Source organism: Poromitra crassiceps (assembly GCF_964638095.1).
Source record: "Poromitra crassiceps genome assembly, contig: HAP1_SCAFFOLD_596, whole genome shotgun sequence".
In the NCBI taxonomy this organism is placed as follows: Eukaryota; Metazoa; Chordata; class Actinopteri; order Beryciformes; family Melamphaidae; genus Poromitra; species Poromitra crassiceps.
Window position 1 is genome coordinate 39692 of NW_028151812.1, and position 26226 is coordinate 65917.

The 26226-nt window shown below is 45.0% G+C and overlaps 1 protein-coding gene across 1 annotated transcript in view; it reads left to right on the plus strand.

Annotated features, from left to right (window-relative positions):
- Positions 1–5709: 5709 nt before the first annotated feature.
- The window catches only part of LOC310771396 (eosinophil peroxidase-like), a gene marked incomplete at both ends in the record, with an annotated part of 35485 nt that continues 14968 nt past the window's right edge, over positions 5710–26226 (plus strand). The window contains 3 exons of the mRNA XM_083664018.1: positions 5710–5866; positions 9360–9475; positions 12430–12850. Coding sequence (XP_083520144.1) covers positions 5710–5866; positions 9360–9475; positions 12430–12850 — 694 coding nt within the window. The remainder of the gene's footprint in view (positions 5867–9359; positions 9476–12429; positions 12851–26226) is intronic.

Below are 26226 nucleotides of genomic sequence, written 5' to 3' on the forward strand. Positions count from 1 at the left end.
AGACAGGAAATAGTTTAAAAAGCCCTGTTCTAACCTATTCCACTCTGGACAACTTCATCCATCACAAGGAAACGGCAAAGTTAAAAACAAAACAAAACAAGGAGCACTGAGTAAAAGGCCTCTCTCTCTCTCTCTCTCTCTCTCTCTCCCTCCCTCTCCTCCCCTTATCTCTTAGTTATATCCGCTCTTCTTTCTCTTCTCTCTCTGCCTGCCCTCCGCCCGCACACACTTCCCTCTCCTCCACCCTCTCTCCGTCATGAGCGCAGGCTTGTTCCAGTCTGCTGCTCGTCTCTTATCACGGCTCAGAGCAAATAAAGAAACAGTGAGTCTGACAGAGCAATCAGGCCGACAACAGAACACAGGCGGAGTTTTTACTCTTCCGTTTGTCTGTCTGAAACAAATGAAGCCGGCAGGGGCCACTGGCTTACATCGGGGGACAGCTTGTCGCAGATAATGCTCTCATTTGGAGGGAAATTGACCCTGGGCGCTGAATCCACAACGAGATAACTGGCTAGAATGCATGTAGGACTTTATTGGAATGAGAGAGAGAGAGAGAGAGAGAGAGAGAGAAATGAAAGAGAGGAAAGGAGAAGAATAGCATTTTGGTGTAGTCACAGAAGGTGGAGGGAGAACATTTACGTTCCAAAAGTGATAAAAGTTATTCCCGTTTGTGAAGATTATCATACTGAAGCCAAAACTTTTGTCATAGTGCAATCAATAATTTTACTATAACAATAGCCACAGACCTTATTTATTTTATGGATTTAAGTGAAATGCGCATTCTAAAACCCCGTTCACTTTTTGCCTGGCGAACGCGGAAGTATACTTCAGTTCTTTGGCAGCCGGCTGGCAGCACCAACTGAAGATGGCTGCCACTGTATCCGTGGTGCAAAGCAACAAATAGCTGAGCATCAAAGATCATGAGGACATCATATTTCACAGGCACTTCTCACTCTCATGGTTTTATATCTTCCTGATCTCCACAATGTATGTGTGGAGTATATATAGGCCTATCTCAAGGTTCCATCCTTGGTTGTTTTATATGCGTTGCCTTCATGTTCATTATGTCGCAGCACCGCAGGCCTTGGGCGTCGTTATTGTCATTATTGTCGTGTAGCGGCCTGGGAGAACCCTTCATGTCGCTGCTACACAGTGTTGGTAATGAGCCAAAGAAGGTCGGAAATGAGTTTTGCATTCTGAGATTTTAAGTGATTTGGTTACTTTCATCTCCATAGTACATCATGGTGAATAGTTATTTTCATAAAAGAAAAGGCAAAGTCTTCCTTTTTTATGCTTTTTTTTGGTGGAATGCCACTATAGAAAATAGAATGTTGTGGACTGTTTAAAGCCATTTTTTCCTCATGTTTTCCTTTCAGACACAAGCGGTTAAAATACTCATAACTTTCGATCACAGTCATTCAAAAAGTTACATAGGGGAGAGTTGATGTCATGTGAATTTTTTTTTGCAGAGCACCACACGTATTGTTGTGTATTCGACTTGCTCGTCTAGAAGTTTCCAACGGCCTCGGTTGCTTTGAACATTTGAGTTAAGGAGGAAAGAAAGGTTTGCCACAGCTTAATGAGTTAGGGTGGAGCTTCTGTTGATGTAGCCACGCTAGCATCTCCGTTCCAACAGTCTCTGGTCAACCCGTTCTCCTGGTGCTTCACCAGCCCTTCGATTGGTGAGGAACAACACTTGACAAACTCCATTAGGAAAAGGGGGAAATACACAACTGATTTGTCCATCTCCCTGCTGATCAGAGTGCCATGGTCCATGCAATCTGATGAGCATCTCACATAGAGATAAGAGAGACCTCTGAGAGAGAACGCCCTAGCCTGGAAATGCTCCGTAGTGGCGCAACCTTGTAAGCTCCACCCAATGTCACCATGGCAACCCATTAGAAAACAATATGGCAGCTCTTTACGCAACACTATTATGACAGTACGTAGCTGTAAAATCATGTTACTACCACTAATAATATTAAATATAGTTGTAATAGTATTATTTGTGTTTGTGTGTGTGTGTGCGTGCGCGTAAGTCTCACATATGCAAGTCTGTGATATTCATCTAATGTGAGGGGTGGTGTGCATGTGTAGTGTGTGTGTGTTTGTGTGCGCGGATGCATGTAAATATTTCCACAAGCGAGTGTGTGTGTGTGTGTGTAGTGAGAGAGATGTGCATGCATATGCCTGGCAGCCGTGTATGTGATATTTAACTAGAGGAATGGTTGCAGTCGGGGGTGTTTGGTTAAGCGGTCGGAGCGTGCCTGCGGGGTACTCCAGGGCCTCCACCCCTGTGATCCCACTGCACCGGTGCCACCAGGACGCTCCAGAATGACAAACATCCAATGTACTGAAGAAACCTCATATATCCATCAGGACGAGATAGGATCAACTGGTCTTTTTTTTCATCCTGACGCCTGTTCTGCCATCGAAACGGCAAATATGGGTTGCTTTTACGCCCAAGTCATGACACATTTCCTATATCAATTATCATTTAAATAAAATAAAGTAATAATAATAATAAATAATGCTGAATTGGAGATATGAGTTTTGTGCAGCCTAGTCTATCAGTATTCAGACAAAGCGAAACGAGCCCAGACCAGGACAAAATATTAAACACTCCACATTCCCCCTCAGCCGGCTGTTATGAAGAGGGAAAATGTCACTTTAGAAGTCACATTATACAGCCTGATTCAAAAGGGGAACATTTTATATACATTATTTATACTCGTCATATTATTAAATAGCTTTCCTGTTTCCAGGTACACTTTAGTTCTGGAAATGTGACTGAGCAGAGTATAATTCATATTATTATTTGAGTATTTTCCCAAAATATGACCATACTGTCGTTTAGAATGCGAGCCCATGAGGACTAGGGAAGGTAAAACATGGACTATACAGTATTTATCCAGAAAAGGCTGATTGAGCACAAGGTCACACTCAGTCACACACATTCACACCTGCATGGGAGCTGGATCACAGTCAGGCGCGGACTGCATAATCGGGCACGTCGGGCAAATGCCCGGGGGCCTGGCCTGGCCTGCATTTTTTTTTTTTTTTTTTGTGCCCGCAGTCAGGCCACTCACTGAACAGCAGGCCAGGCGCCGCCTACTGGTTTACTAGTGGTTTTATTACTTTATTAGTTAGTCAAGTAATAATTACATTTCAGGGTTAAAGTGGGTGCATCTCATTGTAAAATTGGACTCAGCCCAAATTGGGCTTCAAACGGCCCAAATTGGGCTTCAAACGACCCAAATCTATTGTTTATTTGTTTATTGTTTATTGTTTATTTGCACAGAGAAAAAAAAAAAGAATAACAGATAGTACAAGTATCTTAATACAAAGAAATTGTGCAGGTGAGGGAAAGAAACCCAGAAGGGCTTATAGAGTCTCACCTTATTTAAAAACAAATTAAAAACTAATAATGAAAAAAAAACACAATCAGGACAATATTTTTAAAACAATAAAAAGTTTAAAAAAAATATATATATAAAAAGAAGAAAAAAATAATAATAATAATAATAAAAAGAAGGAAAAGAAAAGAAAAAGCAAACAGGTGCACCAGCGGCTTAACAAATTAAATCAATCAATAAGATACAGGGGTAAAGAAATCAGGTAGGTACTGTGCTCTTTTAAGAGAAGTTGTTTAAGTTTTTTTTTGAAAAGTGGAAATGAGGAGTGACTACGGAGTGCAGCAGAAAGACTTCAGGGCTTCAAACGACCCAAATCTGGCTTCAAACGGCTCAAATTGGGCTTCAAACGGCCCAAATCTGGCTTCAAACGACCCAAATTGGGCTTCAAATGGCCCAAATTGGGCTTCAAACGGCCCAAATCTGGCTTCAAACGGCCCAAATTGGGCTTCAAACGGCCCACATTTTTGGCACGCGCGTCGGCCCGTATTGGCCTGGCCTGCTTGGTATCTAATGCCCGGCCTGAATTATGATCCCAGTCCGCCCCTGATCACAGTCCTGTGCTGTTGGAAACTGGGAATCTTTACTTTAGTAAGTTAACTGCCTTGCTCTATGGCACTTCAACACTATTTGTTGGGAAAAGGGTCTCTCATTTTCTTCTAACACAGAGATGTACCCACGGAGGGAAACAAGGATTCACAAGGGTGACTTTCCAGTTACCAGCCCACCTCCTTAATCTATTATAGCCTACCTGTTGGAATAGTTTCAGTCCCTTTCCACTCCCTGCGTGTCGCTCTCAAATGCCTCGCCGCTGTGAAACAACAACGCTAGCTAGCAAGTTAGCAACCTACACACTGACAATGGCAAGTTTTGATGAAGATTTGGATGGTGCAATAAAGCCGTCCTGCTTGGTACTTTCAGTGGATGGTTGTAAAGATAACGGAACATTTGTTTTTCGCTATAAAAAATGAGAGAGAGTAAGAGGAGCCAGACAGAAACGGAGATAGTTTGGCAAGTGAGACGGAGACTGGGATGGATTATTTTTTACTTTTGCAATATGTTTCAGGTTCATGGCAGAATATTCGGTTGTCACTTTGAATCCCAGATGATTCTTTCCATTGTGTGAATGGAAACAGGTGTTTTGAGGGCCGCTGACAGAAATGCGAAACGGGCGACAGCGAGGAAGACGAGCAGAGGAAGAAAGGACAAAGTGAAACGAAACAGCAGAAAAGATGAAATGGAACCGCCGGGGAAGAAAAGAGAGCAAGAAAGAGCACGAAAGAGCAGCGATGATTGAGAGACATTTCCATTTAGATGGGAGGGCAGAGTCTTTTTGTGAGGCGAGGGAAAGCGTTTTCATGTGAATCACTCTGCAAAGTCATCATGGTAAAATAGAGCTCGCATTTCACATCTGCATGAGTTTGGATCAGAACTTTGAAAGAGTGCGTCATCAAAAGTTTCCCAAACGCTCGGACTCCTGACCCTGCTGGTCAGACATCAAAAAGAAGCAGTATTATGCCTTCTTGTTCCGAGAGCGAGAGAGAGATGTAAAATTGAGGCGATTGTTCATCTTTGTGTCATGAACGTGTGTGTGTGTGTGTTTGTGTGCGTGCGTGCGTGTGTGTGTGTGTGTGTGTGTGCGTGCGTGCATGATTGTATGGAATCACCTTCTTGCTTTGTGGTTAACCCGCAATTTCAGTATTTTTAACATTTCTGGTACTGTGGTCATTATGTTTGCATGCTCAAAATGAAATCAGACTAGTTATACAGTAAAGTAATATTTCCCTTTGGTGTTTTTGAGGTTTAGTTTGAGCTTATTTGCATATGTGGAGCGTACACTTTCAAAATCTTCTCTCCCCTAGAGAAAAAGAAATCAAGATGAACAGAGACACTGGCGAATTAGGCAACCGGTGACATCAAAACAGAGGACAAAGAAACTATACCAGCTTGAATAACGAGGGACGTAAACTGTAAAAAGCTAAAATAGCCCTAATGATAACAGTAGTGTTGGATGTGTGTGTACGTGCTCACTTTTAGCACACATAAAACTGTAATAAATGTGCAGTGAAAATATTTGCATCTGCAACTTTTAAGCCAACAGCTTTTAAGTAAGTATGTCATGACAAAAATATGAGATAAAACAGTATTTAATGTGATGGTCAGCAACTTCAAAAATGCCTGATATTCCGTGTGTGTGTGTGTGTGTGTGTGTGTGTGTGTGTGTGTGTGTGTGAGAGAGAGAGAGTGTGCGTGTCCGTGTGTGCCTCTCTCTCGCGCGTGCGCGCACGCTTGCAACATGCAGACTCATTCCCCCATCAGCAGTTTGGAGGACCTTGGGGTGACTGAGGTTCATCTCCATGGCAACGTCATCACTTTATCGATGCACCAATCAATGTCCTGTTTCATCCATCACCATGGAGACGCAGAGGTCCAGGCACAAAAGTGTACCGAGGGTGAGTTTAAACTTTGTTGTGGGTCACTTAATGTTTACTGGTGGAGTTGGTTAGGACAAACTATTATATTTAAATATGTATTCACTATATATATAATATAGCCCTTAGCTTTAAATATATATATATATATATATATATATATATATATATATATATATATATATATATATATATATATATATATATATATATATATATATATATATATATATATATATACACACACTCACTGAACGAATGGAGCTCTCCATGGTGCTGAACCTGTGTTCACTCAAACTCAATGAAATGAAATTAACCCAGTCTCCCTCTTTCTTGCAATTTCTATTTACCAGCCCATCATTTACCATTGTATTGCCATTTGTTTGTGTCTAATTCTACCATCATTTTAGAAATGAAGAAGCAGTCATTTCAGTTGCAAAGCTATTAGTGTAATTCCAGAGTTTGATATCCATCTGTTAAGTTTCAAGGTGGCTCCGTCATTACCTGTCTGCTGCCTTTGAAGACCTCAATCTCTATTCCGTTGAATCTCCCAGCAATGTACTTACACAGATGACTACAAAGTAATGGCTTTGATAGAAAATGACAATCTCATGTCTTCTTATCCATGCTTAATGGTGTATGGCTTTGAATGCATCATTTCAAATTCTCTCTATTCTTTATGATGAACTATAGGTTGCTTTCGTCTTCCTTATATCTCTCCGCTCCTATATGTGGTTGGCAAAGTGATTCTTTCCCCCTGACATTCAGAGGAGGAAGGGAGAGCAATGAGAGGGAAAGATTAATGCATCAAATGATACCAATCTCCATACACCAAAAGCCTCTTTTGTTACCGTTAATCATTGTCTGGTGTGTGTGTGTGTGTGTGTGTGTGTGTGTGTGTGTGTGTGTGTGTGTGTGTGTGTGTGTGTGTGTGTGTGTGTGTGTGTGTGAGAGAGAGAGAGAGAGAGAGAGAGAGAGAGAGAGATTGAGTGAGTGTATGTGCGAGGCCCTCTGAATAATGATGATGCCTTCACTTCCACTTTATCCGTATTGGAAAGTAGAAAGCAAAGAGAGAGAGAGAGAGAGGCAGCTGGAGCCAGGGAGAGAGAGAGAGAGGCAGGTGGAGCCAGGGAGAGAGAGAGAGAGAGAGAGGCAGGTGGAGCCAGGGAGAGAGAGAGAGAGAGAGAGAGAGAGAGAGGCAGCTGGAGCCAGGGAGAGAGAGAGAGAGGCAGGTGGAGCCAGGGAGAGAGAGAGAGAGGCAGGTGGAGCCAGAGAGAGAGAGGCAGCTGGAGCCAGGGAGAGAGAGGCAGGTGGAGCCAGGGAGAGAGAGAGAGAGGCAGGTGGAGCCAGAGAGAGAGAGGCAGCTGGAGCCAGGGAGAGAGAGGCAGGTGGAGCCAGGGAGAGAGAGAGAGAGAGAGAGGCAGGTGGAGCCAGGGAGAGAGAGGCAGGTGGAGCCAGGGAGAGAGAGAGAGAGAGAGAGGCAGGTGGAGCCAGGGAGAGAGAGAGAGAGAGAGAGGCAGGTGGAGCCAGGGAGAGAGAGGCAGGTGGAGCCAGGGAGAGAGAGGCAGGTGGAGCCAGGGAGAGAGAGGCAGGTGGAGCCAGGGAGAGAGAGAGAGAGGCAGGTGGAGCCAGGGAGAGAGAGGCAGGTGGAGCCAGGGAGAGAGAGACAGGTAGAGGCAGGTGGAGCCAGGGAGAGAGAGGCAGGTGGAGCCAGGGAGAGAGAGGCAGGTGGAGCCAGGGAGAGAGAGGCAGGTGGAGCCAGGGAGAGAGAGGCAGGTGTAGCCAGGGAGAGAGAGAGGCAGGTGGAGCCAGGGAGAGAGAGAGGCAGGTGGAGCCAGGGAGAGAAAGAGAGAGAGAGGGGCAGGTGGAGCCAGAGAGAGAGAGAGAGAGGCAGGTGGAGCCAGGGAGAGAGAGGCAGGTGGAGCCAGGGAGAGAGAGGCAGGTGGAGCCAGGGAGAGAGAGGCAGGTGGAGCCAGGGAGAGAGAGGCAGGTGGAGCCAGGGAGAGAGAGAGGCAGGTGGAGCCAGGGAGAGAGAGGCAGGTGGAGCCAGGGAGAGAGAGGCAGGTGGAGCCAGGGAGAGAGAGAGGCAGGTGGAGAGAGAGAGAGAGAGAGAGGCAGGTGGAGCCAGGGAGAGAGAGAGAGGCAGGTGGAGCCAGGGAGAGAGAGGCAGGTGGAGCCAGGGAGAGAGAGAGGCAGGTGGAGAGAGAGAGAGAGAGAGAGAGAGGCAGGTGGAGCCAGGGAGAGAGAGAGAGAGGCAGGTGGAGCCAGGGAGAGGCAGGTGGAGACAGAGAGAGAGAGAGAGAGAGAGAGAGAGGCAGAGAGAGAGAGAGAGAGAGAGAGAGAGAGAGAGGCAGGTGGAGCCAGGGAGAGATGAGCTCAGAAGAACAGTGTATTTTCTGCTGAGAAACTCCACTGGTACTGTACAGTACACACTCCTGTTGTTGTTTAATTGTTGTTAACTGGCACTGAATTATGTAATCTGCAGTTCCCACCAAAAAAACTCTTGAGGTCTATCTTAGAACAAAGACGGCCTTATTTTAGTATCGAGTGCTGTGTAAGAACCACGTAAGAACTGACGTATTTCGACCTTGCAGTTGGCCATGCTATCTGTAAACAGAAGACGGGAGTAAGTTTCCCGTCAGAGCTTATAACAGACAAGTTTGAAGTAATATACTGGCTCCCATATTACTTATTGAGATATATTAGTATGTAATGTTTTTTCTAACCAATTATGAAAATGCAGTTTGAAATATGATTTGTGTTATGAAGAAGAAATGTACTATCATGTATGTGTGTGTGTCAATCCTGCGCGGACACACACACACACACACACACACACACACACACACCCCGCACCACACACACACACACACACACACACACAGACCCCCCGCACCCCACACACACACACACACAAGCACACCACCGGCCCCCCCTCCCCCTCTTGAGCTCTCACACAGAAGACATGTCACTGCAGAGTGTACATATATGTTATTGTTTATAGTTAATATAATGCACCTTATATGCACACACACATACACATACATACACACACCCCCCCCAGATACACACTCACTCACTCACAAACACTATCTCTCTTCTTTCTCTTCCTCTCTCTCTCTCTCTCTCAAATACAAAACGCCCACTCGAGGATCCCAGGAAGTCTTGAGGCTTTGCCTCAAGACTTCTGGGAAATTATGTTTTTGGCTTCAAGACTCCTCCTGCTTTGAACTTCAGGACCAATCAGAAAGTCACATTTACTGTATAACATCTCAGAGTGAGAGGGGTGCGGGATCCTTTCATGCCCTGACACTTCACAGATAGATAGATCTTCTGGACTTAAACTACTTTGGGTATCAGTATCTAAGAGTTTATTCAGTTGTTTCTGACTTGTACCAATTTTAATATATGCTTTGATATAACCATTCATGTCTGCTAGTCTTAAATAAACATGTGACACTGTGCACTTAACCTTATCCACCTGTCTTGTTGTCGAATGTGTCCTTGTCTCCAGTCTCGCTGAGCTTCCCTGAGGAGAGTGGACCGCGACACATCAGGATTAGCGCGGCCGTAGCGGGCCGGACGCTTGCTTGGAATCCCAGACACTCACCAGGCCGGCCTAAAGACAAGGTAAGATGCACCTTTTTTAATATAAAGCGTCTAGGGCTATAACTAGTAATCTTAGGGTGAGTGCCTGGAATGTCCAAGTAAGTATATCTTGATTGATAAATGGTGAACATTTGTAGGGTACAGGTCAGAGACAATTGAGCTCCATATAGGGTAAACTGAGTGTAGTTTAACCGTCTCAAGCTTGAGCGGGGAGGAGTGGAAATAGTTTACCGCCAGCTTGGACCCTAACGAAGGCGTGGCTGCGAGCGGGGAGGAGTGCAGTATCGAGCCTAAGGTATCAACAACCAGGGTCGATCGTTGGGGGCCAATACGGGGTAGTATTGAGCCTGAGATATTATCGATCAGTGGCCGGTTGTGGTGAAGCCGATACTGGGGCACTCCTTCAAGTTTAGCAGTATTGTGCTTAAGATCAGCGACTGGTCGTGGTGGAGCACAAATACTGAGCCACTCCTTCAGGTCTAGATAAATAAAAATATTAGAAATGTATAACTACAGAGGTGTTTGAGAAAACAACTGCACACAAAGTTGTCGACTCTTAGCACAAAACTCAAGCACACTTGAGATAAGTGCAGCCACTGTAGAGTGTAACTGCTTTGGGGAAGGGTGGGTTTTCTAACTGACAATTAGCGGATGTCTATAAAACTGCCAGAACCTTTGCTACTTTTGAATATTAATTCTGAGTGGAAAGTCAAAGGAACTTACGAGTTTTTCGTTCGGCTTGGCAGCCAGTAGACATCTTAGCAGGAAACCTATCTGAAAAAAACCATTGCAAGTCTCGAAAGAGCAAGTGGGTTGGGTAAAGAAAAATAATTTACAGGGCAAAATAAGACAGCAGAAATGAGAAGCATAACATTTGAAGACATGCTCAAAAGAGCAGAGGTTTTGAGTGATGAAGTCACTAAGATGGCACTAAGATGGCCGCGCCTATGCTGGCTGCTAGTCGTCTGTGCCGGATTCTCGTTTGGCTTGTCCTGTTTGTTTGTTCATCGTTATGTGTGAACAGTGTACAATCAGTAGCTGTGTATGATCGTCTTACCTTGCTGAACATTCGCGATTCGGTGGTGGGCTCCCTGTCCCATCGATCTGATCAGTGGAGTCCACACCGGGCGCTACGCCTTCAGATCCCCGCGACGATCTGGGCCTCATCCTGCTGTTGTCCCCGGACAAGGCGTGCGAGACGGCGGGGTAGACGAGCTGGAGCCGCGGTAAAGCTGCGAAGGCTAATCCGAGACCGCTCCCTGGCCGTGCCCTTGTCCACCTGCACGTTTTCGATCCCCGACGTAAGGCTATCCTGCCTCAGGCCCATCCTCCCGGCGTCTCCGTCGCTGTTGCCGGCTTTCGTTCCTGGGTTTCACCGCCGACCACTCACAAGCGGGGCGTCAGGGGCTGTGTGTAGGCGAGCCGGGACTCGGCCTAGGTGTCTGCGGCCACTACCCCGAGCGTCAACGCTCGGCAGAGCTGGTTCCGATTCCATCTGCCTTGGATTATTAAATGCCAGATCCATTACCAACAAGTCGTTCTTCCTGAACGATTTCTTTGTAACTAAGAAGCTGGACTGGATGTTAATTTCGGAAACTTGGCAAAAAACGGACGAATTTGCCACACTAAACGAACTATGCCCGCCAAACTGTGCTTACTCCTGCGCCCCGCGTTCCACTGGGAGAGGCGGAGGACTTGCCATGTTCTACCGAGACTGTTTCTCCTCTCGTACAGTGAGCACAGGTTCCTACTCGTCCTTTGAAGTCCACATAAACAAAATTGGACGCATAAACCCGTTTCACTGTGTGCTAATCTACCGCCCTCCAGGCAGAAATAGCTCGTTCCTAGCCGAGTTTGGTGACTTTTTAGCATCTATCATTTGCTTGGACAGAATTCTTTTAACCGGAGATTTTAACATGCATATTAATAAGAGCTCAGATACCTTTGCTGCTGATTTCCTTAATATTACTACGTCTCTTTGTTTTGTCCAACATGTCGCCGCTCCGACCCACAATAAGGGAAATACCCTGGACCTTGTGTTCACAATCGGTTTAACAATAAGCAACGTCTGTATCGAAGATCTGACGGTGTCCGACCACAAATGTGTGCTGTTCAACCTGTCCTTTGACAATGACTTTGTGCCAGAGAAGCGTATAAAAAGCTCTCGCATTGTCAACAGCTCAGCTGTTGAGAATTTCGCTGCTAATTTCGATCAGAATGTTTTGTTGTCGCCTGATGATGACGTAGATTGTTTAGTTCATGCTTTCAACGCACACTGTGCAACCATTTTAGATGACGTAGCCCCCATTGTGACTCGCTCTACCCACCCTGTCTCCCCCTGGCTGAACAAGGACATCTGCGAGCTGAAACGTAAATGTCGCAAAACAGAGAGGAGATGGAAATCCTCAAACCTTGAGGTCCATCGCCTCTATCTAAAAGATCTAATAGCCGAATTCAACGATCTAGTTAAGAGTGCCAGGGCTGAGTATTTTTCAAACCTGATCTCTTCTAGCAAGCGAAATCCCAGAGTTCTTTTTAAAGTGATAAATTCTTTAGTTAGTCCTCCCACTCCCTCTGTTCCGGTGTTTTCTAATGAAGACTGTAATCGTTTTCTTTTGTTCTTTGTAAATAAAGTAGCTGATGTTAGGGCAAGCATCACCCCCTCCTCCTCCCCCCTCCCCCTCTGCCCAGCCACCCAATCTTCCCTAAGCAGTCTTGCCCCTGTCTCCCAAACAGATCTTTTAGATATAGTTAGATCCATGAAGTCTTCCACAAGCCCTCTGGATATTCTACCTACCCCAATGTTCAAGCAGGTTTTTAGCTCTATTGGCCCTAGTTTGGTCACTATTATTAACAGATCCCTAGTCTCTGGCTCTGTCCCAACCTACTTCAAGGAGGCAGTTGTTCAGCCAAACCTCGACCCCTCCCAAACTAATAATTATAGACCCATCTCTAAGCTGCCCTTTATCTCAAAGGTGTTAGAGAGAGTGGTAGCTAACCAGCTCACCACCTATCTGACAGACCACAACATCGCAGACAGATTCCAATCCGGTTTCCGAAAACACCATTCCACCGAAACTGCCCTTCTCAGAGTATCCAATGACATCATGATGGCCTCTGACTCAGGGAAATGCACTGTCCTGGTCCTGTTAGACCTCAGTGCAGCGTTTGACACGGTGGACCACGGAATCCTGCTCGGCAGACTAAAGGAGTGGGTCGGCATCTCGGGCAGTGCCCTAAAATGGTTTGCCTCCTACCTTAAGGAGAGGTGTTTCTCCGTGGCTGTCGGCCCTTTCAAATCCGACTCTGTCCCCCTCACGTGCGGCGTTCCCCAGGGATCCGTGCTTGCGCCGTTCCTCTTCGCTCTTTACTTGCTCCCCCTAGGCTTCCTCATCAGTCAGTTTAAGGGTGTTTCTTATCACTGCTTTGCTGACGATATCCAGCTCTATTTTTCGTTTAAGCCCGATAAAATTGAGGAACTGAGCACCCTATTGGAGTGTCTGTCCGCCATTCAAAACTGGATGGGCAGCAACTTCCTACAATTAAATGCGACAAAAACGGAAGTGCTGATTGTAGCTGCCGAAAACATCTCCAAAAAAATAGCCTCACACTTAGGGTCCCTTAAGGACAACGTGCGCCCTCACCTGAGGAACCTGGGTGTCATATTTGACCAGTCCATGCACCTAGACAAGCACATAAAATCCGTGACCCGCACCTGCTTCTTCCACCTTAGAAATATTGCCAAACTCCGGACCATTGTTTCACATGCCGAACTGGAAATATCCATCCATGCATTCATTTCATCTAGACTAGACTACTGTAACTCCCTTTATTCATATCTCAATAAATCATCCGTGGTTAAACTCCAGCTGATCCAAAATGCTGCTGCCAGACTCCTCACCAGGTCAAAAAAGTCATGCCATATCACCCCCATCCTAGCCTCACTGCACTGGCTCCCGGTACAGCACAGGATCCATTTCAAAATCCTTGTATTTGCATTCAGATCCCTCCATGGCCAAGCCCCCACCTATATCTCTGACCTCATCCATCCCTATGCAGCCAGCCGGTCTCTGAGGTCATCCAACCAAGAGCTCCTGGTCGTGCCCAGGACCAGGCTAAAAACAAAAGGCGACAGAGCCTTCGAAGTGACAGCCCCGAAGCTCTGGAATGCCCTCCCCCCTGATCTGAGAGCCGCTCGCTCTGAGCTCTCGTTTAAAAAACTATTAAAGACCCACCTGTTTAGACAGGCCTTTTAGTCATTCCTAGCCATTGTTTTTACCTGTTCATGCTCTGTGTATGTTCTTATGTTTTTGCCTTTTTCTTGTATTATTCCTGCACTTATATTTCTGTGTTGCTATTTAATGTGTAAAGCACTCTGTGCATTCGTGCTGGGAAGGGTGCTATATAAATAAAATTTTACTTACTTACTTACTTACAAAGACCGGTAAATGCCAGAAAGTAAAAGGAGCGAACAATGCCATTATTGCTCAATGGCAGAAGGACAATTTGGTCCCGCAAGCACATGAAGCACCTATCACCAGTAAGGATCTGTTGGCCTTGAGCAAGGCAGAAAGGATCCAATGCCAAAAAATTAAAGAGGCTAATGCGGGCACCACATTTGGTAAACACTCCAAGAAATGGAGAGATGCGGATGACCGCGCCGCAGTGGTTTCTCGTATCGTGATGCAGTGGAGCACGATCATCAGAAATGATGCGGCTCTTTCTGCACCGGGATCTGGGGAGGCCATGCGGTGCCCACCGGCATACTCTCACATGTACCCCACAATGGACGACTGTATAATGAAACAGTCACCAAACCCCTCTCCCACCGCACCGAACGCCCCCATAATGCAGGGGATGGTCGGGACAGTGGGACACGGAACTCTTCAAATTCAAGGAGGAGAAATTGACATAAACCTCCCAGAAATAGGAGCTATAGAACGAGGGTTGCTGAACCTAAATCGGGAAATGGCTAAATTACGCCCGAAGAGAGAATGCGGGTCGGATGCGGGAAGTTAATTGAGTTCAAGCACAGCCGCAACACATAGGGCAGAGTCAAGACAGGACCAGGCAGGGGAATAACAATGATCACTAAAATAACTGTGTGCATTGTTGAGGCTGGTGTCAGGTTCACTGGATTATACCAAATACCAATTATGGTTTTCAGTTTCAGTCTGTTTTGAATCATTATTAGTAGATAATGTATTTGTGCTCCATCTCTGCAGAATCTTAACTTGATTGCAGTGTTGGGCAAGTTACTTTCAAAATATAATATATTACATATTACTAGATACTTTCATTTGAAAGTAAGTTTACAAATTACTGTCTGTGTAGAGTTTACTTATATTACTTATAACACTACTTTTGCATTACTTTCATCAAAATAACAGCAGTAGCAGAATGACATCGCCGCCCGGAACCATCCCGAAAAATAATTTAAACCGTCTTGATGTCAGTTGAAACCATCCAAAATTCTAAATGTTATCATTTTCCTTTGTTATTGTCATCTATAGTGGTTATTTGCATAAAACCACACAATTTGATTAGGAAATGATTGTATCTTTATTTAAATATGTGCTTTGATAACAAAAAAAACATTTTTTTACTCAATTTGTAACTTGTGTTACTTGACAGAGTAACTGGTATAATATTACTGAAATCATATTGGTAATGAGTTATATTACTGAGTTACTGCTAAAAGTAATATATTACATGTAATATCTTACTTTTGTAATGAGTTACCTCCAACACTGCTTGATTGTAATATAGCGGAAATACCAACTGCTTCTGCTGCCAGCCCAAACGCACCCAAACACAATTGAGATCCCCGACCATGACGCTGGTGAAATGGCACTTTCTTGCTGTGTCAAGGTGTTACTAACTAACAGACTTTCTCAAACACTTCAATCATTTTCTGCTCTCAACTTTCCTCGTCGTCAGCTTGGTCAAAAGGATAAGGAGGAAAGCTGAGGTTCAGGTCGACTGAGGGTTGATCAAAACCTGCAGCATAAACAACATCGATGGAATGTTAAAGGAGAACTTTACCAAAAAACAACGTTGATTTATTTTGCACATGATCTCACACATCCAAAAACTGTCAACAATTTTGCACGCATTCATTTAGTTTGACAGTTCTTGAGATTTGATTTGAGTTCAGATGTGGACCAGTGATGTCATTCATGCACAAATGACATCACTGGTTCACAACTCAAATCAAATCTCAATAACTGTCAAACTGAATGCCTGCAAAACTGTTTACAGTTTTTGGATGTGTGAGGTCATGTGCAAAATAAATCAACATTGTTTTTTGGTGAAGTTAGTTAACCATAGCAACATAGCAGAGAGTAGAACCTGAATGAGTCTTGTTTGTAGCACTAGCCTATGCTATGATTGGCTAGTTACGGTCTAGCTAACCCTGATTGTGTGTGTTTTTGACAACCAAAATGATAATGACATAATAGTGCTTACTGCAGCTTTAAGTAGCCTCTTTATGTCAAACATCACAAACAGACAGTATGCTCACAAACATACATGCTATTTATATACACAGCAGTCATAGCCACTTGGCCACTGTAAGGCAAGCCCATTGACTATAGGGCCAATGCACTTTTCTTATACAGCTGCTCCTTGTATTAGGTACAGTGGATATGATATTACTCCTGGAAATATAAAAATAAAAATAAAAGAAACAATAGTATGAAATATCTGAGAGAGCATTGAACCACCATAAAGCGGAAAACATACTTGTGCGTCAGCCTCGACTTGGAGCCTTGCCGACGGCGGCTGGTCCTATATACTCGAACGTCAGCTTGACGAGGGGTCGCAGGGGGAGTCTCCAGCAAAATGAGTCAATTGTGTGATTTCACTAGGATTTCAACGACTAGAAGTTTGTCCAAGGAGAGAATGTAGTGCATATACTTGGTCATAGCTTTCACTCTCTCCTGTTTTCTTCCCCATCTAACATGATATTATACACGCGCTGTTCGCGTCAGCTGCGTCGAGTCGAGTCACATGTTCGAGGAGCTGCACGCAGGCTGCGCCGCGGCTGGCCAGCCATTCGGCGAGAGGTTTAACGCGGAAGTATGTAAAGTTAGACAGACAGACAGACAGACAGACAGACAGACAGACACACAGACACACAGACAGACAGGCAGGCAGACAGACAGACAGACAGACAGACAGACGGCTTCTGGTAGTTCCTGCTACAATAGTTGTCTCCAATAAGGCCATATTTTGCCATGATGACACACAGACTGGCTGTCTGTCGCGGCTGGTAAATACAGTATGTTGGATTTCCCTGTTGTCCAAACCTCTCTGCAGACAAACTAAGAACTGATTGGTGGCTAACTCCCTAAGCTACAGTAATCTGGGGATGACCTTTCACCAGGAAGTACAAGAATGATGCCAAACCCTCCCGTAGAAATACAATGTAGAATTCACCCTCCCATAAAAATACAATGTAGAATTCACCCTCCCATAGAAATACAATGTAGAATTCACCCTCCCATAGAAATACAATGTAGAATTCTCTGATATAGGCAACGTTTTTATTTCATCAATATCAAAGAGAATACGAGGGGTTAGTGTTACTGGGGGTAACTTTATACTGGGACCCTATGGAGCCAGCCTTGAGTGTCTCACTCTAGCCGGCTGTGCTGTTTACTAAAATTCACTTCATTTTAAAAACTGCGACAGTTCGCACAACTTGAACATAACATACATGTACATATATTACACATCAGACTCTTGAGCTACTTCTGCTCTCACTCAGAATGTCAAAAATATAAGCGATGTGATGTATACTTTTTGAGATATTAATGTTTGTTGTTTTCCACAATAGAAAAACACGGGTAGCGAGCACACTCAAAATGGATTAAAAACTCACTGGGTGCAGGACAAGCAAAGAGTTCAGTAAAGAGAGAAGCCAGCACCCCCAATGTCCTTTCATAGGATTTAAGTAGTTCCTCAAACCTGGGCAGCAGGCAGCAGACAATGAACGTTTCAATTCAATTCAATTCAATTCAATTCAATTCAATTCAATTCAATTCAATTCATTCTGCTGCCCAGGTTTGAGGAACTACTTAAATCCTATGAAAGGACATTTGGCGTGCTGGCTTCTCTCTTTATTGTTTTCCACAACTCGTACTCGTTAACTGCCGCGGGGTTCCGCATTTCCGGGTGGTTGTGATGTCACGCTGCACAGCCGCTTTCTCAAGATCATCAGTTTAAGTGCGGCAACACTAGAGACCAGTGATACTCAACTTGCGGCCTGCGGGCCGCATGTGGCCCGCGGGCGCCCCCTGTGTGGCACGCGATGGAATTGCAAAAAACAAAAACAAAAAATTACAGTGCACCTGAACGCAACATGCAAGATACCAGCTGAATAAGTGTCCAAATGTTCATGTCATTCTGGCCAATACTCCACTTCTGTTATAGCATTTCAGTCTGGAATATGGAATATCTTTCAATAATCTATGATTTAGCTGCTAAATTGTCAAATACTGCCATCTGCTCGCTACCCAGGCACTTATGTATGTACTTAAAGGCCGGCTTTACCGTGGGGAATATGAATATATATTAAATCTCACGCCCCTAAGGTTTTCGAATCTGTTGAAATTTTTGAAATTGGTTGTTTCCCGCCAGAGATATCACCAGAAATCCACTCTGTGTGTGTGTGGGGGGGGGGGGGGGGGGGGGGGGGGGTGGAGGGGAGGGGCGGGTGCGGGGACCCGAAATACTACATTTCCCACAATGCACTGGGCTCGCGTGGCCTTCGTTTCCATGCCCACCCCTCAGGCATTTGGCTGATATCAAACTCCAGTAGGTGGCGGTAATGCACATATATGTTTGCCAACCGCCATAAAACTCAAAGAAGAAGAAGAAGGCTTCGACAATAAAACAAGAGAATAAGAAATAAATCGAAAATAAAATTGCACCAAATTGCACCAAATTTAAACTGAAGTATATATGTCGGGAGATGTCTTCATAAAAAAAAATTCATGCATTTTAAGGCATTTTCGTAGGAGTTACGCGCATCTGATGTTGTAACTATTTTCTGTAAAAATGTGTAAAAATGGGTACATTGCTCAGCGTTGATTTCGTTACTTCAACTCACCTACTACTAGATGTAAAATTTGACGAGCTTTCCAATGCCGCCAGTCCCATGTCTGTCCGTGCTTCCGTTCCAGAGATAATGGCCCCTATCGTTGCATCAGCGCAGTTTCTAGGCCGAGCGCCAGGACCAGCGCACTTGATATCTTGGTATCGGCGCTAAACTCAGCCTCAACCATTATAACCACGCCTTTTAAGCGTAAAATTATGCATTGTCCGCTCATTGGAGAATTGCAGGGAAGAGACACACGCTTGCCTTTTAAGCTCCAATTCCTGGACAAATCCGGTAAAACCAGACAAAGCCAAGCGCTCCGCCGCCCCCCCCCTCCCTTCATCCAGTCTGTCTATCTCCATATATAGGCTATTATTCCATATTATTATGCTTCTCAAACCAATCTAACTGCAGTTTAAATACTGCAAGCATGTAAATACGCTACACTATAGCAAGATCAAAGTGAAAATAATGTTCTAAATGCATCGGATAGAAAAAAATATTGCCTATGGCTGGATGTCATGAGATTAGATGAAAGTTTGGGCAGAATTATATCGTTTTATCTCTTCTCCCCCACTGCACAATGCAACATCCTCTGAATGACACCTATCACTTTTACTGGATCTGATAACTTTATTCTATTTAATTTACTGGATTTTATTATTGAGTAATAGTATTTTATTTGGCCTATGCTTCCCCCCCCCCCCCCCCCCCCCCCCCCCCCCCCACCCCCTGCCCACAGGCTCTGACAAATATGTTCATTCTCAATAAAATCTTCAGTAATCAATCAGACTGGCTTTAAAAGCCAGGGGGTGCCTGGGAGGGGAGCGGCCGGGCCTCGAGCGGCCTGTCGGCGACCCAGGCCACGCGCCGCACACCCCAGGTCCCGGTGGAGGGGAGGGGGAGTGGATGGGAGGAGAGCCCTCGCCGTCGCCCTCCGACTCAGTGGTTTCCACTGCTGTAAATCAAATAATTGTATGAGCACTCAATCTGTTTGTCAGTCAGCTCCACTGCTGCACGACCCGCTTGCACGACCACCAGCGCATCATAGCGCACCAGCGCGGCTCCGCTCCCCGCATCTCCTGCGTGATGCGGCGTCCTGTGAGGAGGAGAAGACGGCCCCGTGCAGGGAGAGGAGAACGTATAGAGGACGCCCCTATTAAATTAATCTTTTGCTTTGTCATTGTTTTTCATATTTTATTTAGAATTGTAGCCTAATTAAATATCCCCCTCTCTTTCTCATACTTTCTTGCACTTAATGTAGGCTACACGGCACCTCGGACAGCTCCGCTGCCACAGACGGGGGAAACATTTGGAAATAATTCTAACTACTCTGCTTTGCAAACAGAAAATATAAATACAACAGACAATTCTTTAATGAATAGCTGTAATGAGAGTGGGGTATGAAGAAGCGCTACACAAACGTTTCTCCAGTTTCTTTCTCTCTTTCTTTCTCTCTCCCTTTCTCTCACATTAAACGATATACATGCCTATAATGTCAATTATCTGAATGAAATAATAATACATATTAATTAGGAATATTAGTAATATTAGTAGCCTAGCTAATTTCGGGGGGGGGGGGGGGGATAATAAAACGTTGAGCTATATTACACATAAATAGGGATTATTATGATAGCCTAAACTAAATTAATGAAACTGTGCATTACAGCTTCACCCAAAGCCTGAGAAGGGTTGCAATCTTATATTCTATTGTATTCTAAACTATTTTTTTCTATATATTTTATTCTCCATTCACTTTCCTGTCCCTGTGCACAGAATAGGCCTGCTTGTCAAAAGCGCAAAGCGCTAAATGTAGGCCAGCTCGGAAGATATCACAGCGCCGGTATTTAGCGCCGACACGCCCACTTTGGCACATTCTGGGACTGCGCCACGCCCATTCGGCCTAAAGCGCATTTGGCAGCCTAAAGCCTATTGCTATTTTCCCGAAACAGGCGCAAGGCACGTTTTTTTGCGGTTAAGGCCCGTAATAGCGCCGATGGCCTGTGGGAGAATAGAGCCCAATATCTCTGGAACATGGTCTCTTGGCAAGGAGCTATGGAAAGCTAACCTAGCTACCATAGGCTATGCGGTTCCACAAGATGGCTGCCTTTTGCTTTTCGTCGAGAGCTCTGAAGGGGCGTGGAGGACCTCTAGAGGCGGGACCATGGCTCACAATACTTGTAGTTCATAGGCGCTCGAGTTCCGCAAGCGGGGAGGGAAGCCGGGTGACGCGTAACGCGTCATCCGGCCCGAAAAATATGTGAGAGATGCCTGATAGGTCAGGCAGTGAGGCTCCAATTTCAAAAATTTCAACTGATTCTAAAACCTTAGGGGCGTGAGATTTAATATATATTCATATTCCCCACGGTAAAGCCGTCCTTTAACCTAACTAACTATCCGGTGTGCACAACATTGTCAGACTAAACTCTGGCGGACACCCCAAAAACCTACAATCCGCTACAGAAAAATGTATATTGTTTGTTTATTAACTGGCCCGTTGAGTATCCCTGCTGTAGGCCATCAACCAGAGCATGGTAACATCAGTAAGCACCAAGTCTGTGCCCAAGTGGGGCACAGACTCAAGCAAGGGTAGCACTGATTGTGGCATTTAGGAAGGATGTAGAAAGTTGTCCCTCACCAAAATTTAGCCTAACTTCACTCTAGCTTAAAAATAAGCCCACTACAGCCTCTGAAAGACAGTATTGTTGGCCACAGATGCCAGGATCCTCAGGATTTCGGGGTGGCCAATTAGATTTCAGGGGTGGCCAGTGCCACCCCTGGCCACTCCCTAGAAACTCCCCTGCCGAGATGTGCACACAGGATTTGAGCAGTGCACCTAGACCCCTCCCCCCGGCTGTACAAGGAATTGAGAGTGGAGACAGAAAGTGTCGCAGCTCAAAGCCGCAGTGAAACATGCGCACATGCACACACACGTACACACACACAAACACGTACACACACACACACACACACACACACACTTGCTCAAACATTCACCGTTTCAACACCTGGGAGTGATTTATCAGACTAAAAGTCCTCTGCTTATTTCATGTTTTTATTGGGGGTGGGGGGCACATGGCGTGGGAATCAAATAGCCTACATTATACATGACATCCTTGCTCCTTTATGAATAAACATTGGAGAAAGCAAATTTGATGCATTTGATTTTGCATGAAATCTCATAAATCTCATAAATCCCATACATTTTTATGGGATTTTGGCACTTAAGGGGTTAATATCTAAAAATGCTCAAGGGTGCTCACCGGGCACCCTCCTTTATTTTGAATAGGTACCCCCAAGGTACAAGAATCAGCAGAGAAAAAAACTTTATCAGACGAAACAAGGTTCATCAAAAAAACAGCCTTTGGCTCCCGGACTATAAGGCCATATTTTGCCATGATGACACACAGACTGGCTGTCTGTCGCGGCTGGTAAATACAGTATGTTGGATTTCCCTGTTGTCCAAACCTCTCTGCAGACAAACTAAGAACTGATTGGTGGCTAACTCCCTAAGTTACAGTAATCTGGGGATGACCTTTCACCAGGAAGTACAAGAATGATGCCAAACCCTCCCGTAGAAATACAATGTAGAATTCACCCTCCCATAAAAATACAATGTAGAATTCACCCTCCCATAGAAATACAATGTAGAATTCACCCTCCCATAGAAATACAATGTAGAATTCTCTGATATAGGCAACGTTTTTATTTCATCAATATCAAAGAGAATACGAGGGGTTAGTGTTACTGGGGGTAACTTTATACTGGGACCCTATGGAGCCAGCCTTGAGTGTCTCACTCTAGCCGGCTGTGCTGTTTACTAAAATTCACTTCATTTTAAAAACTGCGACAGTTCGCACAACTTGAACATAACATACATGTACATATATTACACATCAGACTCTTGAGCTACTTCTGCTCTCACTCAGAATGTCAAAAATATAAGCGATGTGATGTATACTTTTTGAGATATTAATGTTTGTTGTTTTCCACAATAGAAAAACACGGGTAGCGAGCACACTCAAAATGGATTAAAAACTCACTGGGTGCAGGACAAGCAAAGAGTTCAGTAAAGAGAGAAGCCAGCACCCCCAATGTCCTTTCATAGGATTTAAGTAGTTCCTCAAACCTGGGCAGCAGGCAGCAGACAATGAACGTTTCAATTCAATTCAATTCAATTCAATTCAATTCAATTCAATTCAATTCAATTCAATTCATTCTGCTGCCCAGGTTTGAGGAACTACTTAAATCCTATGAAAGGACATTTGGCGTGCTGGCTTCTCTCTTTATTGTTTTCCACAACTCGTACTCGTTAACTGCCGCGGGGTTCCGCATTTCCGGGTAGTTGTGATGTCACGCTGCACAGCCGCTTTCTCAAGATCATCAGTTTAAGTGCGGCAACACTAGAGACCAGTGATACTCAACTTGCGGCCTGCGGGCCGCATGTGGCCCGCGGGCGCCCCCTGTGTGGCACGCGATGGAATTGCAAAAAACAAAAACAAAAAATTGCAGTGCACCTGAACGCAACATGCAAGATACCAGCTGAATAAGTGTCCAAATGTTCATGTCATTCTGGCCAATACTCCACTTCTGTTATAGCATTTCAGTCTGGAATATGGAATATCTTTCAATAATCTATGATTTAGCTGCTAAATTGTCAAATACTGCCATCTGCTCGCTACCCAGGCACTTATGTATGTACTTAAAGGCCGGCTTTACCGTGGGGAATATGAATATATATTAAATCTCACGCCCCTAAGGTTTTCGAATCTGTTGAAATTTTTGAAATTGGTTGTTTCCCGCCAGAGATATCACCAGAAATCCACTCTGTGTGTGTGTGTGGGGGGGGGGGGGGGGGGTGGAGGGGAGGGGCGGGTGCGGGGACCCGAAATACTACATTTCCCACAATGCACTGGGCTCGCGTGGCCTTCGTTTCCATGCCCACCCCTCAGGCATTTGGCTGATATCAAACTCCAGTAGGTGGCGGTAATGCACATATATGTTTGCCAACCGCCATAAAACTCAAAGAAGAAGAAGAAGGCTTTGACAATAAAACAAGAGAATAAGAAATAAATCGAAAATAAAATTGCACCAAATTGCACCAAATTTAAACTGAAGTATATATGTCGGGAGATGTCTTCATAAAAAAAAATTCATGCATTTTAAGGCATTTTCGTAGGAGTTACGCGCATCTGATGTTGTAACTATTTTCTTTAAAAATGTGTAAAAATGGGTACATTGCTCAGCGTTGATTTCGTTACTTCAACTCACCTACTACTAGATGTAAAATTTGACGAGCTTTCCAATGCCGCCAGTCCCGTGTCTGTCCGTGCTTCCGTTCCAGAGATAATGGCCCCTATCGTTGCATCAGCGCAGTTTCTAGGCCGAGCGCCAGGCCCAGCGCTAAGCAGTGGGCGTGGACCAGCGCACTTGATATCTTGGTATCGGCGCTAAACTCAGCCTCAACCATTATAACCACGCCTTTTAAGCGTAAAATTATGCATTGTCCGCTCATTGGAGAATTGCAGGGAAGAGACACACGCTTGCCTTTTAAGCTCCAATTCCTGGACAAATCCGGTAAAACCAGACAAAGCCAAGCGCTCCGCCGCCCCCCCCTCCCTTCATCCAGTCTGTCTATCTCCATATATAGGCTATTATTCCATATTATTATGCTTCTCAAACCAATCTAACTGCAGTTTAAATACTGCAGCATGTAAATACGCTACACTATAGCAAGATCAAAGTGAAAATAATGTTCTAAATGCATCGGATAGAAAAAAATATTGCCTATGGCTGGATGTCATGAGATTAGATGAAAGTTTGGGCAGAATGATATCGTTTTATCTCTTCTCCCCCACTGCACGATGCAACATCCTCTGAATGACACCTATCACTTTTACTGGATCTGATAACTTTATTCTATTTAATTTACTGGATTTTATTATTGAGTAATAGTATTTTATTTGGCCTATGCTTCGCCACCCCCCCCCCCCCCCACCCCCTGCCCACAGGCTCTGACAAATATGTTCATTCTCAATAAAATCTTCAGTAATCAATCAGACTGGCTTTAAAAGCCAGGGGGTGCCTGGGAGGGGAGCGGCCGGGCCTCGAGCGGCCTGTCGGCGACCCAGGCCACGCGCCGCACACCCCAGGTCCCGGTGGAGGGGAGGGGGAGTGGATGGGAGGAGAGCCCTCGCCGTCGCCCTCCGACTCAGTGGTTTCCACTGCTGTAAATCAAATAATTGTATGAGCACTCAATCTGTTTGTCAGTCAGCTCCACTGCTGCACGACCCGCTTGCACGACCACCAGCGCATCATAGCGCACCAGCGCGGCTCCGCTCCCCGCATCTCCTGCGTGATGCGGCGTCCTGTGAGGAGGAGAAGACGGCCCCGTGCAGGGAGAGGAGAACGTATAGAGGACGCCCCTATTAAATTAATCTTTTGCTTTGTCATTGTTTTTCATATTTTATTTAGAATTGTAGCCTAATTAAATATCCCCCTCTCTTTCTCATTCTTTCTTGCACTTAATGTAGGCTACACGGCACCTCGGACAGCTCCGCTGCCACAGACGGGGGAAACATTTGGAAATAATTCTAACTACTCTGCTTTGCAAACAGAAAATATAAATACAACAGACAATTCTTTAATGAATAGCTGTAATGAGAGTGGGGTATGAAGAAGCGCTACACAAACGTTTCTCCAGTTTCTTTCTCTCTTTCTTTCTCTCTCCCTTTCTCTCACATTAAACGATATACATGCCTATAATGTCAATTATCTGAATGAAATAATAATACATATTAATTAGGAATATTAGTAATATTAGTAGCCTAGCTAATTTCGGGGGGGGGGGGGGGATAATAAAACGTTGAGCTATATTACACATAAATAGGGATTATTATGATAGCCTAAACTAAATTAATGAAACTGTGCATTACAGCTTCACCCAAAGCCTGAGAAGGGTTGCAATCTTATATTCTATTGTATTCTAAACTATTTTTTTCTATATATTTTATTCTCCATTCACTTTCCTGTCCCTGTGCACAGAATAGGCCTGCTTGTCAAAAGCGCAAAGCGCTAAATGTAGGCCAGCTCGGAAGATATCACAGCGCCGGTATTTAGCGCCGACACGCCCACTTTGGCACATTCTGGGACTGCGCCACGCCCATTCGGCCTAAAGCGCATTTGGCAGCCTAAAGCCTATTGCTATTTTCCCGAAACAGGCGCAAGGCACGTTTTTTTGCGGTTAAGGCCCGTAATAGCGCCGATGGCCTGTGGGAGAATAGAGCCCAATATCTCTGGAACCTGGTCTATGGTCTCTTGGCAAGGAGCTATGGAAAGCTAACCTAGCTACCATAGGCTATGCGGTTCCACAAGATGGCTGCCTTTTGCTTTTCGTCGAGAGCTCTGAAGGGGCGTGGAGGACCTCTAGAGGCGGGACCATGGCTCACAATACTTGTAGTTCATAGGCGCTCGAGTTCCGCAAGCGGGGAGGGAAGCCGGGTGACGCGCAACGCGTCATCCGGCCCGAAAAATATGTGAGAGATGCCTGATAGGTCAGGCAGTGAGGCTCCAATTTCAAAAATTTCAACTGATTCTAAAACCTTAGGGGCGTGAGATTTAATATATATTCATATTCCCCACGGTAAAGCCGTCCTTTAACCTAACTAAC